Below are 24,081 nucleotides of genomic sequence, written 5' to 3' on the forward strand. Positions count from 1 at the left end.
ATTTTACAAACCGTTTAGGGACCAAGAAGTTCATAAAATGTAACATCAAGATTACAGAAGGTAGAGTGCAAAAGATCAGAATGGTGCACTGAATCGCTTTGTTCTCATCCTTCAAACCAGTGTAAAGCAGTTCCAAATGCATGAAAGGCATTGGAATGTGGAGGGATGTCAACTTGTTCTTCATCCATGTCACTGATTTTTTTTTTCCATTGGGGAAAAATTATTTGTAAAATTGCTTGCAAGATTGAAGCTCATATAATTGAGGTTCTACTTATGTAAAAATGGCTTCTTCCTATACAAGACCTGCACACTTTGTATTCATAGTCATAGCTGCTCCTATATCTCTCTCACACACACGAAGAATAAAAATCTAGTGTTAATACATTTTTATTCTGAGTGTGTGAGAGAGAGATGGCATCAGAGGCTCAGACATCAGCAGAACGGTTAGTTAAGTTCCAATTCTAGGCCAAATTCTACCCCCAATTATACTGAGGACAGAATTTTTCCTTCAGAATCCACGATGTATAATTATACATGAACAGAAACTTGTTTCTCAGGTCCCAGGTTGAGTTTGCAAAACTGGCCATTAGAAAAGCCATTTTTTTACTGTATGAACGCAGTAAATTTGAGGCAGAGGACACCAACTCTAAGATTAGAGTTAAAAAGTTACTTTGTTTACTGCACATTAAAGCTTCTTCTACTCTCTATGTTTTGATATATTTAAAAATATTTTCTTCACGAAAGATTCGCTCATTCATCTAATGACCCATTAGGCTGAGCACTGCATAGGGTCATCCTGCAATGAAACAGCACTAAGCCCTCCGTGCAATCCCTGACACCTACAGGAATTGTTCATGCAGAGTTTAGCTAGCTTTGTCATGTGTGCCTTGACTATTTCCCACTACTTCACATACTGAGATGCATCTTATAGCGTCAGGGTTCCCTAAACTGGCGGCTACAAAAAGCCTGAACTGAGCAGTCATGAGAAGTGAATTAATGAATTTCAACATCACAACTGCTCAGACTGTATGAAACAGCAGCACCGACATTTCAGCTTTGAAGTGTAGGCGGTGCTGCTCTTCTTCCAGTAGGTGCAGTTGGAGGGGGAAGTTATCTTCCCATATACTTCTTGTAGCTGCCAGAAAGTCTGCATGGAGGAAAAAGTCTAAATTTTAAATGTGTTCTGGCCAAGGTAAATGTAGAATTCTAGGGTATGTCTACACTGCAATATTAGCTCAGTGTTAGTGGGACTTGAGTCAGCTGACCCTGGGTTACAGAATCCAGGGCTTGAGCATCTACACTGATTGTCAACCCTACATTAAGAATTTTCTAACCTGGGTTTGATCCTGGGGCTACAATGTCCACACAGCAGCACGCAGACCCGAGTCAAACCAGCTATGTCCCAGACTCCCTAACACCATCTCATGTTGTAGCCGCTCCAGCCTTTTGACTGTAGTGAATTGCAGGAAAACTTGACTATCCACCCTGCACACCAGAGGAAGTTTGAACAGCCTGCCAACACAGCCTACCGAGCAGTCATTTTGGTATGTTCACTCTAACTACCAGAGACAGCAACATGGAGGAGGCACCATTTGAAGAACTTTTGTTGCTTGCGCTTTCACTCCTGTGTGGGGGAACAGGCAAAGCTTCATGAGATGCTGGTGGACATTTCAGCTGTGTTTTCTGACCCACCAAAAGGCACCTGACTGCGTTTATGATGGAGCAGGAGGAAAAGGAGGCAACAGCACCACAAGTACCCAGGCATGGCAGACTCAAACTGGCTGATGCTGCTCCTTACACTCACTCTAGCTGCTGATGCTCCCTATGTAGGCCAACGCTTTTTGGAGCAGGACAACAAGCACAGGTAGGCCCATAGCATCATGTGGATGACAAACAATGGGCACAGAACTTTGGCATGAAGAAAGCTACATTTCTGGAGCTTTGTGAGCAGCTTGTCCAGGCCCTCCAGTGCAAAGAGGTACAGGAAGGCACCCATGCTATTCCAGAAGTGGATTGCTATAGGCCTCTGGAAGCTGACTATCCAGACTGCTACAGGGCTTTGCCAACCAGTTTGGTATTGGGAAAGACACTGTGGGTAGAGTGTTGGAAGAGGTTTCTGAGGCAATCAGGCATGTGGTTTACCCAAAGTGGTGGGCATAATAGATATTCCTGAAGTAATGGCTGGCTGGCTTTGAGAGAATGGAGTTTCCAAACTGCATTAGGGCCATTGATGGGACTCGTGCCCATAGTTTACCCTCCTCAAGGAGCACATGAGTAAACCACAAAGGGTACTATCCATTGTTATGTGAGCCCTAATGGACCACAGAGGCTGATTTATGAACATCTGTATGGGCTGCATTGGAAATTTCATGTTGGAAGGGCTTTTTGCTGATTAGGAATCTACATTCATGGATAGGCTGGGACACTATTCCCACCAAATGACATTACCATCCCCACCATTATTCTAGGGGCCACTGCCTGCCCCCGTTTGCCTTGATATATGAACCTTAAGAAGCCCTGGCAAAAGGTTTAATACACTCTCAGCAGGTGTAGAATGGTTGTTGAAACGTTTTTGGCACATTGAAGTCCTGTTGGCAATGTCTACAGACCTGTTTGCATGCCAGGGTCAGCAATGCTGTGCACATTACTGCGCTCTTCACAAGCTTTGTGAGACTTTTCTTCTGTGGACCTGACAGTGAGGGGCCACTGAACCAGTAGACTCAGCCAGAAAGGGCCCTACCATTGCTGGAACTGGATGCACCCAGGCAATGGAAGTCAGGGATGTTCTGTGCTCCCTCATTATGGACTTGCTTGGCCCAATGGAAGGTGGGGCTCATTGATTTGGGGTGGAGGTTCAGTGCTTGGGGAGGGATAGGGGCTTGAGTGCCATGCCTTTATGTACTTATGAATGACATGACCACTTACAAAATAGGGGCAGGGGGTGACTGATCATCATGAATTGACTTCCTTATATGAATCCATATTGTGATTGAAGTGTGTGTGAGTCAATGTACCTAACTGTATGGAGGAATGGTGTTTGCTTATTAATTCCTAGATCTCCCTGATCATGTGGTTACCATTATCCTTTTAAATACACATTGAATGATGTCACACAGTGATAGCAATAAACTTTCTTGGGGACAAAAAAAGCTTTATTTATAAACGTCTTTTTAAAGTACAACGTTCCCCCATTGCCAGGCAGGCCAGCTGTCATTACTACACTAACATCAGTTACAGGGGACAAAAAATGATGCCGCAAAAGCCAGTACTCTTGCAGCCATTATTGAGATCAGCTGCTCAAACAGCTCTCTCTGCTGAGGTTTGGCCTCCTCCCTTAGCTGCCATTCCTGTTCCAGAAACTGCAAAGCAAGTGCCAGTCCTCAAGCCCCACAGCCAGCCTCCGCCTTTTCTTGAGCCATACGTCCCTCTATCTTTGGTACTGGACCTGATTGGTGGCCCCGGCCAGACCTCAACTATAGGCTGATCACGGAAACACTTCCTCTTGGAACAATCTGTAAAGCTACGCTGAGCCAGGCTTGTACTGACCTGTGGCGGTACAGCAGCCACTAGAGGTCGAGGGGCCTGGAATAGGACAAGACACAGAGTTGTTGGTTCAAATAGCCCAGTGCAGGAGCACAGAAAAAAATCCTGGTGGAACTTCAAGGACATCAAACGTTACTTTTCCAAACTGAACCTCAGTATGTTGTGAGAGGGATGCTTCAGACCACAGAAGCTTCTTGGACACAGCGTGGTTAATCGCAGCAACAGAGGTGCAGAGGCAATGGTAAGTTGTAAATTCAAAACTGTGGTTTTTGTTTTCTAAAAATTGCAGAACTACTTGTGCTGGGGATGGGAGGTGGGCAGTCAGTGGTCATGTTACAAAGGCTTTTCCAATCATTTCAGGCTTGTGGTGCCCGACTGGCAAAAGATGATGTTATTTCAACCTGCTAGTGAGAAAACTGCAGTGTATGCAGCCAGCGTATTCAAACGCATAGTGACTGAACAGTACATCTGGTGGAAAGGCCTGGATACCTACCAAAGTGGCCCTGGAACGTACACCCTTCCCCAAAATGTGACTACTTATCTGGAGTTCATGCTGCAGGAGGAGTTTGCATCTATCAGCATCTGGGATTGGGAGGAGTTTGCATCTATCAGCATCTGGGATTGGGTCAGACTTCATGCGGGAAACAACAGGATTTTGTGTTAGGTTCCACCTGGCTGAACCAGTTATGATTGCATGCAAACACATGTAACTCCACTCCTGGGCCTTTCCCCCTCACCCTGCATATTTCTGGACGCATTTTCAAACCCCAGCCGTATTTGAGACAAATTCTGTTGTAACCTGTCTGTAGACTGCCTGGACTACCTTTATCTGAAATGGACTAGATTTATGAATGAACCTATTTCTACCTGCTTCTGCATGGTTCACTGTTTCCAGGTGGCTCATTACACTGCTGAGTGGTTACAGAGTGGCGAACTTACGGGAATGGCAGTGGAAGGGTAGTATTTTTAAGATGCAGGAGTGGCCTAGCAAAAATCTGCCTTTTCGCTTTCAAGGTATTTTTGCTGTTTGTATTTCCCTGTTGCCATTTGGAACTCCATGTTAGAGGAGGGTGGGGGATCATGCCCCTGGGATACAATCTGCTGTTAGTGGATACATGCTTCTAGCCAAGACTTCTAAGAACTTTTGCATTGGTTCATAGAATGGAAATCCATCCCATTACTGTATTAAATGGAGTCAGAAACTTACCAAGCTCTGGTGTAGCTTCTGACCTGTGTCCGCTGCAGGCTCCAAGGCGGGCTGTTCCTTGGCGGCAAGGCATCCAACAGCTCCTCCGAGTATGGTCCTAGGACATGCTGCTGTTCCTGTGGCAGAACCTCCCACAGGACCCTTTTCAGCAACAGTGTCACTTTGCTGGCTTCACTCTGGATTCTGAGGCCAGCAGGGCACCATCCCAGCTGACCAGCTCATCCTGCACCATTGGCTCTGTTCTCAGCAGTGCCCAGCACCTGGTGAAACACCTCATAAAGTGGGCACAATTGTGGTGAGTTGCCAACGGTGCGGTTCTGATCCCTGGTTTTCCTGTACTCACTCTTGAGCTGTTTAAGCCACTCCCTACACTGGTTACAAGTCTGACGTATTTCCCATGCTGCCAGCTTCTTCGCTATTTGCTGGTAATGCTTGATCATTCTAGCGTGCTTACTATGGTTCTACTGGCTTTCCACCAGAGAGCCATCAAAATCTGGCTGTGCTTCCATGATGGTGAAGCAACGGACTTTGCAAAAAAGGCTTGTCAGTCTCGTTGCAAATGCTGAAAGCTTTCTCATGGTGTGTTCGCAGCTGTCTGGTCAGAAGCCAATGGAAGGGTTAATGCTGGCTCACTCAGCTGCTGCAGTTCACCAACCAAGAGGGGTTGATTACATTTTCATTGGAGTCAATTGAGGATTCTTGGGATATAGAGGCCTAAGGAAGCTGGCCCATGGGATTCTGGGATATTTTTGACAAGCTCCCAGGACACGAGTCAAGCAGGACTGTTGATACTGCAACTCAATAGGCCTTGAACCCTGGATCCTGGCATGGCTTGGCCCCTCCAGCTCTACAGGGTCCTAGGTCAAGGCTGAGAGATTGTAGGTAGATAGAAGGGGAGGTTTAAGCTCAAGCTTGAGTCCAGGTTTACATTGTAATGTAACCATACCCTTAGAAGCTCATGGTTTGCTAGAGATGCTTCAAATGATGAGTGTATGGACAGCTGCAGGCACTATTCCTCATACATGAAAGCACATCAGTGTGGTTGCTGATGTGGTTCATATACAAATAGCATCTGTAACCCCACTTCGCTTGTTCATGATGGTTCTTTGAAAACTCCGATGCTTCAGTTAATAGGTAAAGTTACTTTGCCTTTGTTTCTTGTCAACTGATTTCATTCCTGTTATACTACTAACATTTGTAACTCACTGAGTTCTCTGTACTGAAATCCGGAGTCTTATTGTCGCTTGCTTCTCTCCCCTATGCCTTGGTACAATTTCCATTCAGCAGTTGAAGAAACAGCCTAAATCTTTGACAGAAGACCCAGGTTTCCACAAAAGTTGGTAGCAACTATTTCCTGAAATCAGGTATTCGCACATTTCCTGCCTGTGTGCTGGCCTAGCTCGCATGTACATCGTGTGCCCCACTTCACCAGAGAAAGAATGTACTTCTTCTAAATACAGTGAACTATACTTAGTATTTATTTAGAAGGAAAATGAAACATAGGAAAGTCTACAGACTACCTTGCTACGCTGTAGAGATGGTCATGCTGTTGAAGTTTTTTACCCAGAGATTTTTCTTTAACAAGGACCTGTTGACACTGTCTACATTTGATCCATTTTTCAATTTCCTTGCATTGGTTCAGCTTCAGTTGTGTTAGCAACTTTGATAGAATAGTGGTGGACAGCTGCAAGGCTAAACCCTTAACACTGTAGCCGCAGCAGCAGCTGTCCTAGTGCTGGTAACAGCAATGGCACTAAAAATGTGAACAGTGGATATTTTTCATAAGTCATCCTAGTGTAGAAAGGACTATTGTTAGAAGTCATGCCAGATTTCTGCATTTCTCTCCAACCATGGTATGAAAATAATTCAGAAATTAAAAACAGCCTGGACTACTGATTTGGAGCTTTTATCACTTTTGGCCTATGCCTGGATCCTCCTTTTTAGTGGGCTAGAAAAAAAGCTCATCTGCATCTCTACTTGGACATCCCTAGTATTTTACTTAAAATACCTCACTGATCTACATATCCCACTTTCCAGGAGAGCAACTAACTGCTCAGGCAGCAGGTTCTCCAGTCACCTAATTCCCTGAAGAGATGTGCTCCTCTCCCATGTTCTTGCTTTGAAGTGTAAAATAATTTATCCCTTTGTTCTACAATAGAGTCCAACCCTCCATAATTCAAGACCTCTTCATGTCATTTGAACTTGGTTTGTTAAAAATCACACTGCAATCTTCTCATTTGGCCAGCTAACTAAAAAATTCCCCTTTTTACTAACCTGACCCCATTGACTCTTGATCTGTTTCACTATGTAAAATAACCTGATTTAAATTCATTTTTTAAAATTTATCTTTATTCTGGCAGTTGTGACACTTCACTTGGCTTTGAAGTTTTAGGTATCCTGTGAACAATGGGTTAGTGACATCAGCACTGCAGTACTAATATTCCATTCCCATGATCACAAATTATGAATGTTAGATACACAAATGGAGTATGGTGACTGCCTGGCTTACAGATTTTAATATACTGAACGTTATTGAAGGTGTGGGATTCCAAAATGAATGGCGAGTCAACCTACTCCCCATCATAAGAAAATGTAAAATAATTTTTGATAGGCCATTTGATATCCAAGGAGGGAAAACAAGGATAAAAAGGCTGAAGTTCTCATGGTATTTTATTTACAGGCTACTCAATACATCTTATATACAAATGGCTTAAAGAAATATCAACAATAAGTAAGCTGAAGTAACAGTTTCAGTATTTTAAATTTTGTTGCCCTAAAATAATTCCTATGATAAGAGTACTTAACCTTGTTCAGCAAAAATTAGTTTGAATTTAAGTCCAGCACTTAATTTTTAAATATGAAACAGTTTAGATCTGAATCAGTTTTCTGGCAATTTTTTTTTATGGAATGGCATACTTAACTGCAGAGAACACATTAATACTGCCTCAAACAATTATAAGCATTAACCAAGATTTTTCCACCGACATAATTCAATTCTGAGACTTTTCATCCTTTGCCCCGGGGGGGGGGTTATTTTTCTCTTAAATCTAAAAAAAAATTTAACAAGTTTGGCTGAAATTTATTTCCTCTACTGGAAATGAAACATGGGGCCAGATCCTGTAGTTTGGGACCTAATGGAGTTTTAGCCTGAACAACAATTGCATGGAAGTTACCTGTGCTAGTTTTAAAATTAGTTTTACAGCTTATTTATAAATCTCAGCAACTGATGGGCCTTTAATAACTTTCTTCAAACTGGCACAAACTCCTGATATAAATGTAGCAGGAACAGCAAACTCAAAGCATCAATAGTTTACATTAAAACTCCTTCCACCTCTGTTTAACGTTAAGCATCTGATGCTTAGGATGATAAAGGTAATAGTAATTAAATATGTATGGAATAGGTATGAAAAATATAAATATGCAATTTTTAAAATGTGTAAGTTTAATTTTGTAGCAATTACATTTGCATTTAAAGATCATTTTGTTACTTGGTAGGGGTTTGTTTGTGTTTTTGGTTCGTTTTTTGCTCTTTGTTCTACTCAGGATTGCTTTATCCTAGGATCATGAATTTGTTTTTATGTTGTCTCTCTCTCCTTTTCATTTGGCTGAAACGATGTAATATCCTATTAGTGCAAATTGTGATGCCTGTCATACTTGCATTATGTGTTTTTAATTTTTTTCTCCAGGTAATGTTGGAGACCACTTAATTCAAAATTAACTATTCAACGTTGACGTGGTAGGTCCAGAATCAAATACTTTACTTTAATCTGGATTGTAGAGAAAAACACTTTTTGATGTTTGGTCCAATTCTCTGCAGTACTTCTAGGAGGTGCAACACAGATGTAATCCCAAGGGGAAAGGGGGCAAAGTACCTTTAAGCTATTTTTTCACTTCCCATATTCTGTCCCATCTAGGGGCTGGCATGACCTCTGGGCACATCTTAGAGCAGCCACAGGGGTTACCTTCATTTTTTTGCAGCCTTCTGAGGGCTGAGTCATAGCCTGGAATTGATGGAGACATGACCTCCTTATCTGGGCTGCTTGTAAAGGGAGCGTCATAGGGCTCATACCCCAAAATTGTTCTGACCCTTGCAATGTGTTTGACCCTTGAAGGGTAGCAAAATGTCACAGAAGGGCTGGAAGTGGGAGAAATCTCTTGCCTGGGTTTTAAAAGAGGCAAAATTATTGTGGCTGAGTAATTCAGCTGAATTTCTGAAATATTTGAACAGTGTGGACCATTGGTTTTCAAATGCTAGGCCAGTATTAAACTAAAATTAGTAGAGAATCACTGTGCAATACATATACCAGCAATGGCATGTGAATGGACTTGCTAAATCTTAATGCATCTGTTGCCAATCAGCTTTGTATCCTTTTCTAATTGCTCTTTTATTCTTATTCAGTCAAGATTAAAGTCTAAAATCAGTCAGATGTTTGATATCAACCAATACATTCAACATGCCAAAGTTTCTAACTACATGGAACATCTTAATTGTCACAGTATTTCAGTTCATAAATCAAACTGCTCTATCGCTATTTATGCAGACAAGAGCGAGCGTCTTTTTACAGAAACGTAGGTGAAATAAGCATCGTTTGACTTGAAAGTTTACCTCTATGCAAGAAGCTGTAAGAGGTATGATTTCGTCCTCACATTTTATTGTTGAAAGTCAAAATCACTTATTCCCGATTTGTTCTTTATCATCTATTTTTCATTTGGACTTACCTGCTTCTTAGTGAAGTCTCACAAGGCTTTATTTTTGGAAGTGCAGTACACATTAATATTTGACCATGCATTTCTTGCCACAAAGGTTGTATGTGGTTGAAAGTCTTTGGCTAGATTTTTATTGTTGAGCCTGGCTTTTGTTTTATCTGAGCATACTTTTATAAAAATGGTAAGACATTATAGCTGAATACTGTCCAGTCATAAATGACAATTCTAACACTATTCTGCTTGCATTTATTCTCCCCTGCAAAAAATACTAAGATGTGTTTAACTCAAGAAAACTATTCAAACACAGTATCATTTCATATAAAGTGTTTAATTTCTTTTAAACACAGGCTATTCAGGTCACAAATATTTGTTTCCAGCTTAGCTGCTTTTATTTTCAGACAGTAGGATTCTCTAGTGTGGCTGATGAGAACTGGGATAACTATGAGATTTATAGGGAAGCCTAAAGAGATGAGACTCACCATGATACAACTGCAGATACTTGAACACTATTTAGCTACATTTTAATGTTCTTCACACCCTATGCTGCAGTAATTAGTCATAAATTAGAACCAGAATTTTAAATGAAATAGACAACTTTGGCTTCTAATCTGAAAATCCAAGAAGTCACTGACATGACTAAACTGGTAATAGTGTAGGTAGAAATTTTACCTTTTAAAAAGTAATTAAACACTGTTACATAATGTATCAATTTATCAACTGGATAATCAGTTGGAAAATTGTTTCCAATATGGGCTATTAAACATTCTTTTCAGTACATGGAAAATATAGCCATATCCCCTCTCTGCAGGAGAGAGAGACTGCTGTTCTCAGAGGAAAACATGCTGGAAAGTGTAACTAATATAAAACTGGAGTGGTGGTTTCTGGTAGCAATTTTAGCTACAGTAATTTTTGTTGTTGTTCAAAGACAGATTCAAATCGAGTATTACAATGATCCATGGAATAGCTGAATATAGAAGGGATTAATTGGCACAATCCCAGTTTCCAGAAAATTTGAACTGCATTAAATACTGGTCTTTAACCTCGGAGGCTTTCCATAATGCTTTTATATGTGGTAAAAAGAGGAGACAGTTCATGAGTTTTGTGGGGAAAGCTGACACTGAAGAAAAAGACTGATCTCATTTAAAGTCTATTTTACCATCCAATAGCTCAGTATAAAGTAGACCTTATTTGGCAGAGGGCCTACAGAAGGGAATACAGCTTTTAGAAAAAAGTTGAGGGAAACCTACCTTTCTTTAATGTATTCACATTAACATTCTCTCAGTAAATTCAGTATGGGGAAGGTCATTTCAATTAACTTTGTATACCTACTAAACTGGCTTAGCGGACATAACTGGCAAATATGCCACTTTAAAATGCACTCTATCCAAGTTGCCTATAATTATCTGTGTTTTAATGTAGTGTATCTATAGTTAAGTATTAATCTTTGAATCAAGCTACAAAATAACTTTAAAGAAAGGGAATTTCCTTTATAAGAAAAATGTAGAGAATTTTTGCAGACCTTAAACTTACATGTTAAGGCACTTACCATTCAAGTAAAACAGTTTTTGTACAAACGTCTGGGAGATGAGGACACATTTTACTACACCATCTTTTTTTTTTTTTTAAAAAGGAAAAAAATAACATTGACCAAATATTTATAAAATTGTTGCATCAAGAGAAAGGTTGTGTTTTATTATCTGAAATGAGCACAAAGTACACCTTCCACAATAACACTGAAAGCAGTGCAAAGACTGACAGTGACCTTTGACTAAAGGTAGTTTTGTAAAAAGAAAAATACCAAATAAATCAGTGCCCTGCTTTGATTGTTGTAAAATTTTTTACATAAAAGTTGGTCCAAACTTACAAAAAAAAGCACAAATGTGCATAGTTCAGAAGATCTGAAAGAGTGCCATAAAAAGCTGATGTCCCTAAATTTAGCATCCACTTAAAACTGCCAAAATACAAAATAAAATTCATAACTAGAATTTGTGAACATGTACAATCAATTGATCTAGTTTCCAGACAGCATGAGTTTTAAGCAGTTTAAATTTTCCTACTGTATGCAAGACCCTTTTCCACATAAAAATAAAGCTGTTGAATTAACATTATTCAAGTCTGTTGGATTGCTGCTTTAAACTGCAGCTAGAAAAAAAAGTCTTTCCAGATAAAAACGATGTGCCTGAGGAAAAACAGATACTCAGTATGGTAATCCTCTGCCTCGCCCTCTGACTGTTGATGTGCTAATGTGTCCCCTGTATCCTTGGGAATATCCAGGTCCTTGGGCTGAAGAAGTCCAAGTTTGTCCATGTATGTGGCTAATGCCACTAGGGTTTTCTTGTAAATTACCTCCATAACTATAGTTGTGCATCTTTGTGGACAAAGAATGAGTACTTTCTGACCCTGTGGAAGTGTCACCACTGTTTCCCAGAACTGCAATAGGGCCATGGCTATATTCAAATCTATGGTCTTTATCTCCACTAAACAACAGGGGACCAGTGTTGAGGTAAATGTCTCCATAACCAGTTACTGAGCTGGGAAACGGTTCTGAAAAGGCAGGAGGCGGTAGTGCACCACCAGAGTGAGATGAAGCAGTACTGTAGTTATCCAAAGACTGAATATCTGAATTCCCAATGAAGCTTCTCCTTTCCAGTGCCCCAGATGATCCACTTCCTATTCCATCACTACCACCATAACGGGCAGAAGAGAAAGAAGATCCAAAGTTATCCTTGTAGTCAGATACATAGGAGTCTCTTGCCTGATAATCCACACTAGTTGTTACTGGTTCCACAGCTGGCTGAACCTGATGCTGGGAAAGCAGTTGCAGCAGAGCAGCTTTCACCCCAGCATGAGGATCCGTTCCTGAAGAGCTAGAAATAGGCAAACGCTGGTTTTCTGTCCGATAATCTAGGTCGTCTTCTTCCGTGAGAGGCGGTGGTTCTGGTGGCTCAGGAGGACGCTGGTCTGGGGGCAAGATGCGAGGGCGTTCTTGTTCTGGTGTTAGGGTAAGAAGCCTCAGCTCAGGCTGTCTAATCAAATCATCTTGACCTAAATGGATCAAAAACAAGAGCCTTAGAACAAGATCTGAAATTACATTTGACAAATAATTACAATACCAGAAGGGGAAGAAAAAACACTTTGCAAAAATATCACAAAGGTTTGCTAATGCACTTCTTCACAAAAAATAAAGGTTAACCAACTAAAATTAAGTTTAAGAGCATCTGAGAAAAGGCATTTTAGAGAAGCAAAAAGACACTGCCCTCAAAGGTTTTTCAGAACAGAGTTCCAGGATCCTTCTGCAAGCACACCTGATCAGCTAACTTAAAGACGGGGGACGGTGAGGAGGAGGAGGAGAGGAATTGCACAGTATCCTTGAGGAGTTTGGTTGCAACAGATGTTATGCCAGAACAGGAGGAAAGTGCACCAGGGATGTGGACCAAAGCCCATACGGAGATGGGTTTTGGGAAAGGGACAGAAAGGCTGCTACAAATGGTAATGGTAGAGATGTTACATTCCTTCACAATATTCTTCTACAGAGCCGCCAATGCCATTTAGTAACAAGTAAACCAAAATGCACTGAGGCCATATGGCTGAAATACTAATCTCATGATATTCAACAGAAGAATTAAACTTTGAGAAGCTCCATGAGATAAACATTTCATGTGTGCACAGTATGAATATAAATCATACAGAATTTTAATGAAAATTTTAAGTTGACTATATTCATTTCACAAATGGAAAATTTGCACACACTGGTCAGGTAACTAAAGGAAGTAGGCATGGACAAATTTTGATGCTGTAGTTAATTAAACAAAAGGAGTTTACTTAAAGGGACTCTGTTAAAGTTGGTAAACCAATGATCTACAATTAACTAAAGGAGACCATCTATTTTTCCAGTCAAAACCAGTTATTCCTCACACTGAGAAATGCTGCCAAACTTTCCATCAGAAAAGCAAACAGGTGTATATGTATATTAGACAGTAAACATTCAGCAGAGGTTTTTGTTTGTTTTTTTTAAACTGTTTGTACAGCACCTAATACAATGAGACCCCAACTCTGACTGGGGTATCGAGGTGCTACCATAATAACACAAACAACAACACAGTGTCAGTATAACTGCATGTCTACCAACCTTAGAGTAGGCTGTATACGTACAGTATAATAAAATCAGTCACATTTAACGATGAAAGGGTTTTTTTTTTTTTTTTAAAAGATAGTGACAAAAAGGAAATGAAATTACTTCTCACGTCCTCATTGTCATTACTCCTGTGCATGTTTTGCTAATGGATATGGAGTAACCATGCATACACGGGGTACAAAGCATGTTGTTAGCTGTTTATCTCCAAGTCACTCTCTCTGGGGGTCAAGATATCTACTTATCAACATTAAAAACTGTAAGTACCTGCACATGAGTATAATGATTTGATCAGATGTGGGTAAACAGATGGTGGAGATTCCGTGTCCTCCTGGTTATCCGATGCAGGAGTGCGGGGCTCCGGAGGCTGCCTGAGTTGTAACGACATTTCATTTCCTGATCCATTCTCCTTCTCCTCTAGTACAAGATCTTTTTGCTTTGTTTGCTGAGTCTTTAATAACTGAGACAACAAAACAGCAAATGCACTCTGCACAGCTGCCTGGGCAGCATCAGTCTCAATTTTAGGCTGTGTCAGCTGAGCAGGTGGTAAAGCTGGCTGAGTGACTGCTGGCTGTTGTAAAGGCTCCTGTTCTGGTGGTGGTGGAGGCGGCTGTTGCTCTGGCTGGTTTTCACCTGCTGCCAAAATACCAGCAGGAATGTTTATTTTATCTAGTTGCTGCTGAGTCTCTGCGTTTATCTTAATATTCAACACTTCGGCAAAATGTGCCATACTAACACTTGATTTAGACTGTAGAAGATTTAGCAGGATTGCCACTTCATTCTGGTTTAACTGCTGTCCAGTGCTTGTTTTCACTAAAGACAAAAAGGAGTTTTAAAAGCGTTATTTAGAACTGTCATATTTCAGAGGCTCCAAATCAAGCTTAATAGCCCATGGCTGATATTCTTGGCAAAGTACAGGTTTCTGACAATACAGAAATGGAATGCTTTTACAAATTAATTACATTTGGAAGAGTATTAATAGGAAATCAAATAGCATGATCCAATACAGAGAATATGACTTACAAAGGGCACACCCACACACTAAGACAGACGAGAAACATCATGTTTGAGCTCAATTTTCCACAATACAATGAAGCCAGGGTTTAAGGCCACCTGCCTTAGACAGCTGTAAGATTTCCAGTCACCACAAAGTCTCCTATCTTTGACATATTACATCCCTTTGCTTAAAAAGTGGCCAACTGCAAAACACATTTCCAGTCATACCCTGACCCTCCAGATGCTTAATTTGTATGCTGGGACACCTGCTAAGGTGACCAGACGAACTGACCCCAAAGCTCATGAGCTATCTGAAGGTAATGGCATAAGTGCAAAACTACTGAGAAGGACAAGTAAAGTGCTGAGTAAGATAGAAGACTGTTCTGTTGATTTCAGAGGTGTCGGGAGACAGCCACATGAGAGCAGGAGCATGGGTTTTAAGTCACTTAGTGCTAGCTTTAAAGAGCTGGAGAAAGTAGTCTAAGTTTAAAAGAACCCACAAAGGCACTTTATGGTGAGGCTTCTTATTTGTGTTACGAGACTTATGAACTTTAAACAGACAGAACAGATCAAGGGTACACTCAAATATGAAGCAGGAATGGAACAGGATCCCTTATTCAAGGTGTACCTACAGATTCATCATGAAAGAGAGCACATATACCTAGCAGCATGACTGGTAAGAGAAAAGAAACTGTTGTTAATTGGGAATGCCACAAAATTCTAATAATTAGAATTTCAATTCCAGATCTGCCAGTTGGTGAACACAATAAAAGCCTTGGATAACATCTTATTTAATTATAATGGGGAAATTTCTTTCTTTATAGAAAAATGAAGCAAAGGCATCACGTCTTCCTATTTATACAAACAGTGCCTCTGTCAGGTTGATATCAAATATCCAATGTCAAAATTGAACTTTCACATGTGAAACTAGAAGGCTACCAATGTAATGTAACTTCTGGCAGCATCCAATGAATGCCTGGAAAGCTGGAATTTTTAAAACTTTCTGTCCTTGGCATTTGACTCATCACTGAAGTGGACACAGTTGTGAGCAGACAGTTGTTGCAAAATTAAATCAGCCTCCTTATTGATTTGCGCTGTGGTGCTACCAGCTAAAATGTAGTGAAGACAGTGGGAATTCAAAAACAATTAACTTATTTTTATTTGGCAATGCACAGAACTCTACTCTCTCAGACGCTTTGCACTGCATTCTCTTGATGTATTAATTAGCCACATAACAGACGTCAATCCTGCTGCAAATTACGTGACATCTGAAAATGGTCTGTTCAAGAACCAGGAACAGAAGATATTTCTCAGAATCCAAAACTGAAAATCCAGCAGACAATATGAATGGAGACAAAGAAAAGTGCAGCATCTTTCTACACACCCCAAAATTTTAGAAGTTATCCATATCATAGGGGAATTCAAATTCTTGGTGGAAATCATAAGTGAGCTCCACACACACTGTTAAGTTATAAAATGTAATGACAAGAGCTTCACATAAGAACCAGAACAGTAGCAAATAATCCAGGACAAATTATTTTTTACCCAAAATGAAAAATATTAGTGCTTTGTGCATTGTCATACGTGCAATGATTTAGTTCATTTAAATCTGGATAAAGCCTGCACTTGTTTGCCCCATGGCCTTGTGTATTTGATCATTCAGCATGGACACACTCCTGAATCTTAGAACATAAACACAGACATTTTCAATTTTATACAATACTGTGTCTACTCCACCACACACTAAAACCTTGCTTTCTCCACCCTGGAGAAGTATATTTTCTTCTATACTTACACGTGTGCCACGAATGACATGGGGCTGAATAATAATTTTTTGAATTCTTTGGTTAATTTGGTATTCGATATGTACTATTAATACTGTATTAGTAATGATTAATACAGTTAGTACTCTATGAGGTGACCAAGTGTTATAACAGCATAAAGAAAATAACTCCAACCACTGGGACTCTAATACATTTTGCTAATCTTCAGCATTGGATAAAATTTTTAGGGGATAAGCAGAGTTTAAAAGTCTTGCCAAGACTTGAGGCTACTGTTGCAAAAGAGTGGCAGAAATAGACTGCTGGATTACAATGAAAAACAGGATGATCAGGAGCAAGAGGTGGTAAACTATATGGGTCATGAGAACTATATCAGTACATCTCTGCAATATATACTTGGAGCTATGGTCTACTGTTGGAGAGTGGATTTGAGATTATTACTGTCCATACAGAATTTAAATGAATGCACTACACATTTGCTCTTTCAATTCTTGCAGCTCCCACTATATTTTATACTCGCTTGCCGCATCATAAAGCTGTCTATATGTCAAACTCTTGTCTGTTCCTTTGTCAGCGGCCCTACACACACACAGTACAGAATCTGTATTTCAGAATGCAAGTTAAAAAACACCTTGCTTATAGTAAGGCCAGTAGTACCAACTCCTGCATAAGGAGACACCCCATTTGATTATGGTTATAAATTAACATTTTCTTTCTAGTAGCTTCTAAGCAGGTTTTTGTATCATTAAGCAAGACACTCTAGGCTTGGTTTTCTGCTTTAATGGGTGGGGCTGGGAGTACTGTAGAAGTAGCTCACTAATTCTCTTGTTATAAGAGCTCCCTCATCAGCTAGTATCTCAGTTCAGCGTTACCAGTTAGAAGAGATTTGCTAAAGCAGATACACTTGGGAGAGGGAAGATTATGTAACATGGAAGAGGAATCTATTTGTTGTGAAGATTATGTTTGACATGAAACCCTCTCCCTTCAATTTATGTCATGATCAGTGAGGTTGCTCTAGACTATGAAGAGCTGTACATTATGAGTTAGAGCACCTGCTTATGGGCAGGGTTATAAGAAACCTTGAGGTGGACAACAGACCCCCTCCCAACCACCCCGAAAATTAAAATTACTACCAGGCAGGTCAAGATATTTAAAAGCTTTGACATTGGTCAAGGTGAAAACTCATTATGTGAGTCATATTGGGAATGCCTGACTACTACTACTACTAAGGACAAGATAAATCTTTAGCATTTTTAAAATTTACACTATTTTGTTTCTCTTAAGAATTCTAAGAACTGAAAGTGCTGACATCTACATTTCTAGATGCATAGTGAGCAAGTAACAGACAATTTCAAAATGACAAAAAAGATTACTGACCAAGTGCTACACTAGAGTTGCCCTGAGTTGTGAGTTTGGAAGAAGTCTGCATGCTTTGTGGGGTGTTGGTTCTGCTATCATCCAGGCCTAAAGACAAATCCTTCCTTGGAATTTTAGCTGCTGTTGTGTCATCTGTCATTCCCATCTGCTTCTGCCGTCTACGTTTCTTACTCCACAGTTCATGACAATCTTGCCACAAAGGAAGGCTGTAAAGAAGTATGGTAAATATTCAGCATTATCTGTGTACAAAATATTAAAATAAATGCTCAATATACAACATAAGATCTGAAAAGGTGTCTCTGTGGGGATTCTTTGAATCCATACTCATAACAAGTGTGTAATGCAAGCATAATCTCACAAGAGCTTCCTAGATGGAACTATTTATCAACTGGCTTCATCTCATAAACAAAATGAATATTTAGTTTCTCAACATGACAATGCTGTCTACTTGGATTGACAGAGTTTACAAAAAGGAAAGGTGCTCTAGTATAAGAACTCAGCAACTTGCAATCCTCTAAACAGTAATCCAGAATTTTTGCTTTAAAATAGGGGAATAAATGCTTTTGCTTTTTTTTTTTTTTTTTAAACTCTTGTTGTTTGGAGACATTCATTCTTCTAAATACACTTGAAGGTCACTAACTCTAGGAAAGATGTACAAAATGTCTGACTAACAAATCAAACATGGAGCTAGGGAACAGTTCTCATTCATAGTACAGGAGCCACTCAACTTTGCAGTTCTCTTAATGGGACGGTTACTAATATCTGACACATTAGGTATTATGTTTGTACTACCTTTGTTTTCACCACTACACAATGAACATTAAATACACGCTCCCATTTTGTATCAGGTAAGCACTGACATTACCACAGGAAGTAACTTACTCTGGTGGAGGCATTTTAGCAGGTTCCACATCTCGCAGAAACTCACACTGAAGAGCCTGTTCAGCTGTGCAACGCTTGCTAGGGTCCAAAGCAAGCATATAATCAAACAGATCTAATGCAGCTGGTGGAATACTGGCAAGAAGGAGAGAAAAATGGGGGTAGGGGGGTGTCACATTTGTGTTATTTCAGATGCCACATCTTTGTGCTCTAAAACTTGTATTTTTTTAATTTTGTCAAGTAGCCTTTAATTGTATGATTTAAAACTTGGGCCTTATATTCATACATTTGTTTTAAAAGTTTTCCTTTTAACAAGGGTCTAATATTACTATACACTTTGGAATTTAGCACAGACATTTATACTTTTTAATTGGGCTACAGACAATAATTCTACTGCTTTAAAGTTACACAAGTAGGCTCCACTAATATAAACAGGATGATACATTTTCCTAAACCCCAAAATAGTTGAAGGAGTTTTTAAAATAATCTTACAGATGTTTTCCGTAACTTTCATGTTTGTTATTTGCACGAGACAACTCCAATGGCATTATTTTAGGATACATGGTTTAGAGAATTAGTCTTATATACTGAATTTATGACTAACAAGTCCCTAATGTTAGGCAATCACAGTTAAAAGTGACTAAGTACCCTGACCTGCTTTTAGCCATAGGGACAATGAGCAGGTGCATCCAGGGCCAAAGAGCAACCATTTCCAAAGTACAAAGCTGACAGGTGGCTGAAATATTTGGGTCAATTCCCCCTTCCTTGATACATATACACAGCTCCCATTAACTAACAACAATAATAGCTCGGCGTGTGTATCTAGGGAAGGATAGGAACTTGAGGTCACTTCTCTCTACATTTGACTGAACCCAGAAACAAATCTTTGAAAAATACTGAAATTCTTAAAGGACCTAAGAAAACTTAATGGAATACAGATGGTTAAATGAAGGCTCCATCCTTACAAAGCAAACTCTTCTCTCAATTTTCGACGATACTGCTTCTTTGGTTTCATGGTGTTGAAATAGGCTAACTTTATTACATCAGGCCAGACTGCAGGACAAGGACTCCCACAAATTCGGCTATACACCAAAAACAAAACAAACAAACAAAACAAAACCATCAATGTATGAGATCAAACACAACAAGGTGTGTAGTTGTAGTTTTATACTCACAGGCACTGTTAATACAAAGAAAACAAATTCTAGTCTCCATGGACATATTCACAGGCTGCCTGTAATCCATGGCTATGAGGTTTTTCAAGAGTTGGGGAGGAAGTGTAGGTAAATATCCACTCTTAAGAGGCCAAAGAATACACCACTAGAAAAACTGTTACCTCCCCCACACTTCTCCAGAGTAGAGGCTCTTTATAAACAATTACTGTGTTCTTGAAAATGATAGAAGACTCCACTTAGCATACTCAGGTAGCATCCCATGGACCCTAATGCAAGGTCAGTTTCTTTCACAGATGGCTAGACAGGACAGAAATTTAAAGGGCAGGAGTGAATTTGGATGAGTTTAGATCTATTACGTTTCTCTCTTTTACTCTTGGTGTGGAAAGGAACTCTGACAAATGACTGGAGTAAACAACACTCCATTGCTGACTAAGAATTTAGTTATCTGCTAAAGAACAGCAAGGAGCCTTGTGAGGACCAAAGGTGGTGGCAGAGATTTGGTGTTTGATTTTTAAATTTAAGAAAAAGGACTGGGGGTTGAATTAAAAAAATTAAAACCATCTTTTGGCCAAAGGAAAGGGTCACTGAGCCAGCCCACCTCCCTACATGTGGTTGCACAAGTCTGTCCCTTCCACTGGCTTTGTCTAGCATAGGATTTAAAGATGGGGTGTTCCAATGTGTTAGCCACCACATTTTTCAAAAGTCTGTTGTGGACAAGACAGTGTAGACTTTAATACAAGCAAACCTGATGGAGTTAAAACCCAAGCTCTCCTCAGGCTTTAACTCAACAAATCTTAGCCCATGTTGAAGGCATTGGGCCTCGTCTACACTAGGCTTTTTCAAAAGTGTTAGTCAGAAGGTATTAGTAACATATTTTAACAGTACCCCTTTCACCCTAGTCTAGACAAGGCCACTAAGTGTGAAAAGTAGGGTTTATGTTTTGTGGGCCTTGCAGCCAGAAAGCTAAATTTGCATAAATCCTTAGTTGATGCTGCTTGTTTGTTTTCAACTTCCACAGCAAGTTTTTCCTATAAATAGGGTGGTCTTGGGCAGAAGAGCCTACACCACCTTTTATGGCCCTTGGATTCCCAGAAGACTAGAAGTATTTTCTAGATAGCTAGAGACTTATCTATAGACCATATTTAGACCACTGTGCCGCCTTTGTGCCTATTTATACTATCTAAAGCATATTCTGAAAAAGAAGTTAAGACAATGCTACTTTTTCCTCTAGACTTTTTCCTGATCCAAGTCTATCTGTGGTCTTGAAATATTGAGGGAAAGACCACGGGGAGAAATTATCAACATTTTTTTTTTTTTTTTAGTCACCTATGTTGGTGGTAGAGGCATCGAATTAATTAGAAGTGGCTTGCAGGCTAAAAATTGACAATGATATGACTAAGAACTATTCCATTATAGGTGGTTTAGGTTCCAGTTAAAATGTGCTGGGAACAGTCATAATGTATTAAATTTTTAAATGTACAGCATCAATAAAGAGAAAAAATTAAGCTATGAACAATTAGTTGACAGTGTCCTTTTGATATCAGAATAAATTTTACAAATGACATCAACTCACTCTATACAAAACTATGTCCAGTTTGGTAAAGAAAGCCAGAACTGGAATTAAGTGCTACACTGCCATCTTGTGGTTAAAGCAAAAACAACAAACGTGTATTCACACAACATGAGTTTTGTTTTGAGAGTGTAAAATGACAACAGGGTGACCATCGCCATGTTTTGCTCCTTCTGAAGGGTTGTTACACTTTTACAGACCAACTTTCCTACATGTTACATATAGCATTTACAGCCCATGTAACTTACTGCTTTTCAGAATCAAATATTTGACCTCCTGTGAAAAGAGATCAGGGTAAAGGAGCAATTCACTGACTCATCCTCTTTTTCCTTTTGTAGGAAGAAGATTCCATACCACTGCCTAGGTTGATTATGATATTAGAAGCAGGAGCCAGCATTTGCCACCTGAATAGAGAAAAGAGGCTCTGACTCTACTAATTCAAACAGCTACTGCCTGAGAAGATCCACTGGGGTGGGAAGGTGAAGAAAGCCTTGACCTCCCCAAGATATCTGGTAACTCTTGAGGGAAAGCAGAGAAACACTCCTTCCTGTAGCAGACAGAAGCCAGTTGCAGACATGTGAGAGAATGAAGAAGCAGCATAGGACCAGCAGTATGAGAGAACCTAGCCTTGAGCAAAGCTTTCCCTTTAAAACAGTCATTCATTATTCTCCATGTTGGCCTTTTAACCTGCTGATGGGAGAATGGAGTAAGGAAGCTGCAGTCTCACCTGCTTAAAAGGGTGAGCATGTCAAATGCCTCGTTGTGAGATGGGTTTCAGTAAGGGGTAACTCCAGCTGCACTATAAAAAATCCTACCTACCACTGCATTGCTTATGCCATGGAAAGCTACTAAGCACTTCTCCAATTCTGAATAGTTTGTTTTACATCTCCCCAAAAGCTACCACCATTTTTATTCTGAGAAACAACTCTGACAACTTTTAAATGTTAATATTGTAACTCCATTTTTTTGAATGCTCAAGAAAAATAAAAGTATTGTGTATGATTTTATAAAGCACCAACTACACTGTGGAATCTAAAAGTTACCTTATTAGTTCCAGCTGAGCAAGTTCCTGATTTGCTTGAAATATTGGTTTTTTAGTAAAAAGTTCGCCCAGGATACAGCTGTAAAATAAAGTTTTATATAATTCCATCAATATCATTTGATATAAATGTTATTTGAGATATATTTTGGTTCATGATTTACACTTAACACTTTTGTATTAAAACTTCTTACCCACAGCTCCAGACATCTATGGCTGGTGTGTATCTTTCCTCTCCAAGCAGAAGTTCAGGAGGCCGGTACCATAACGTAATAACTTTGTTGGTATATGGTCGACTGAAAAAAAGAAGATAGAAAGATTCAACATTTCTCTTAAAATGAGATTGCAGTGAACTAATAAAAGCTTGATGTTTCACTACTATACTATTGTTTTAAGAATCTTCCAGTTTTTCATTCCCTTTACCAATACTGAGGCTGCTGCCACTATATATAAAGGTAAACATTGTCACCTATTTAAATCTACCAAAGGATAGTCTGAAACAGTATCTCAGAGATAAGTAAACATTCATGGGGCATTAAATATCAGGCTTCAGAATTATATACCTATACTGCTAACTATTTAGTTGCTAATCATTTTAGTGATAATACTTTAGTTAACATGTCCATCCACTGCTGTTAGGTGCAGTTACTGGCACAAGGAAGTTGGTTGCTGAAGTGATGAACGAAGACTTCAACAATGAAAAAAAAATTCAAGTCACCTCTGCCCCTGCCCACAAAGGAGAGAAGCATAGATGCAGCCCTTCCCTACTATCACAAGTTTCAACTGCCTCTTGGGTTTCAAAACTCCCAGATCTTCCTGGATTCCAACAGCCCCAACTTTACATTCGCAAGCTATCAAAACTTCCAGCTCCCACTGAAAGACAGCCGCAGTGTCTGGAGGCACTGTCACTACAAAAATCTACTTTAATTTTATCAGACTGAAAACTGAAAGTTTGGGGACAGAATAAAATAATGGAAAGTATCAAAACAGAACAGAGCTATTGCCAAATCTATTTCAGCAGAAGTCTCTATTTTTGTAGATCCTTAGGAGATGCAGTAGAATATCCAGTTTTCAGCAGCCCTTACCACAGAATACATGGTTGCTGATTGTTATCTTCTCTCACCCCACCCTCAATCACCAGTATGATTTTAGCCATTAATATTATGTAACTTGAGGTTTTGTAACATTTTACACAATTTGAAAACTGAGATTCCAATATTTTAGACAGTGGATAGCAATGTTTCAGTATTAACAGTTTTCAAGACAGCAGCCAGTACAACAGAAACTACCTAGCTCACCTTTCTCAGTATAGTTTTTGGATAGATGTGAGACAGTGCTTTTCAATTGTCCTCTTTAATAAAGCACTACTCTCTTAGTGACAACATTAGGTTTGAATGGCAAATGCACAGAGGTATAAAGTAATGTATTTGAATAACTTATCGGTGCTTAAATAAAAAGAAGTTACAAGCAATTTCTACCTTCCATAGCAGGTGAACATTCCACATTGCAACCACCACCACTGTGATGTTCAGTGCAACTGCCTAATCAACTAAACACACTGATCTACAATGTGGACTTCTGTATTTACTGAAGGGGGCGTAAAAGTGATAACCTTACACTAAAAAATCCCCCTCTGGTGGCCCCACAAGCACGCACACTTTCAACAAACACTACC

General features: G+C 39.6%; 1 protein-coding gene and 1 long non-coding RNA gene across 3 annotated transcripts in view; one reads left to right on the plus strand and one right to left on the minus strand.

The window, feature by feature from the left end:
* The window catches only part of LOC140907288 (uncharacterized), a 48,702-nt gene extending 24,836 nt beyond the window's left edge, over window positions 1-23,866 (plus strand). The window contains exons 3-4 of the long non-coding RNA XR_012157444.2: window positions 21,706-21,879; window positions 22,607-23,866. This is a non-coding gene — a long non-coding RNA (uncharacterized LOC140907288). The remainder of the gene's footprint in view (window positions 1-21,705; window positions 21,880-22,606) is intronic.
* The window catches only part of CDK13 (cyclin dependent kinase 13), a 59,793-nt gene continuing 43,114 nt past the window's right edge, over window positions 7,403-24,081 (minus strand). For both annotated transcript variants that reach the window (XM_073332845.2, XM_073332844.2), the window contains 7 exons: window positions 22,601-22,702; window positions 22,411-22,488; window positions 19,588-19,704; window positions 18,626-18,757; window positions 17,744-17,949; window positions 13,857-14,402; window positions 7,403-12,502 (listed from right to left, as the gene is read on the minus strand). In XM_073332845.2, coding sequence (XP_073188946.1) covers window positions 11,655-12,502; window positions 13,857-14,402; window positions 17,744-17,949; window positions 18,626-18,757; window positions 19,588-19,704; window positions 22,411-22,488; window positions 22,601-22,702 — 2,029 coding nt within the window. In that variant the 3' untranslated portion in view covers window positions 7,403-11,654. The remainder of the gene's footprint in view (window positions 12,503-13,856; window positions 14,403-17,743; window positions 17,950-18,625; window positions 18,758-19,587; window positions 19,705-22,410; window positions 22,489-22,600; window positions 22,703-24,081) is intronic.

The sequence above is a fragment of the Lepidochelys kempii genome, chromosome 2 (assembly GCF_965140285.1).
Source record: "Lepidochelys kempii isolate rLepKem1 chromosome 2, rLepKem1.hap1, whole genome shotgun sequence".
NCBI classification, from domain to species: Eukaryota; Metazoa; Chordata; order Testudines; family Cheloniidae; genus Lepidochelys; species Lepidochelys kempii.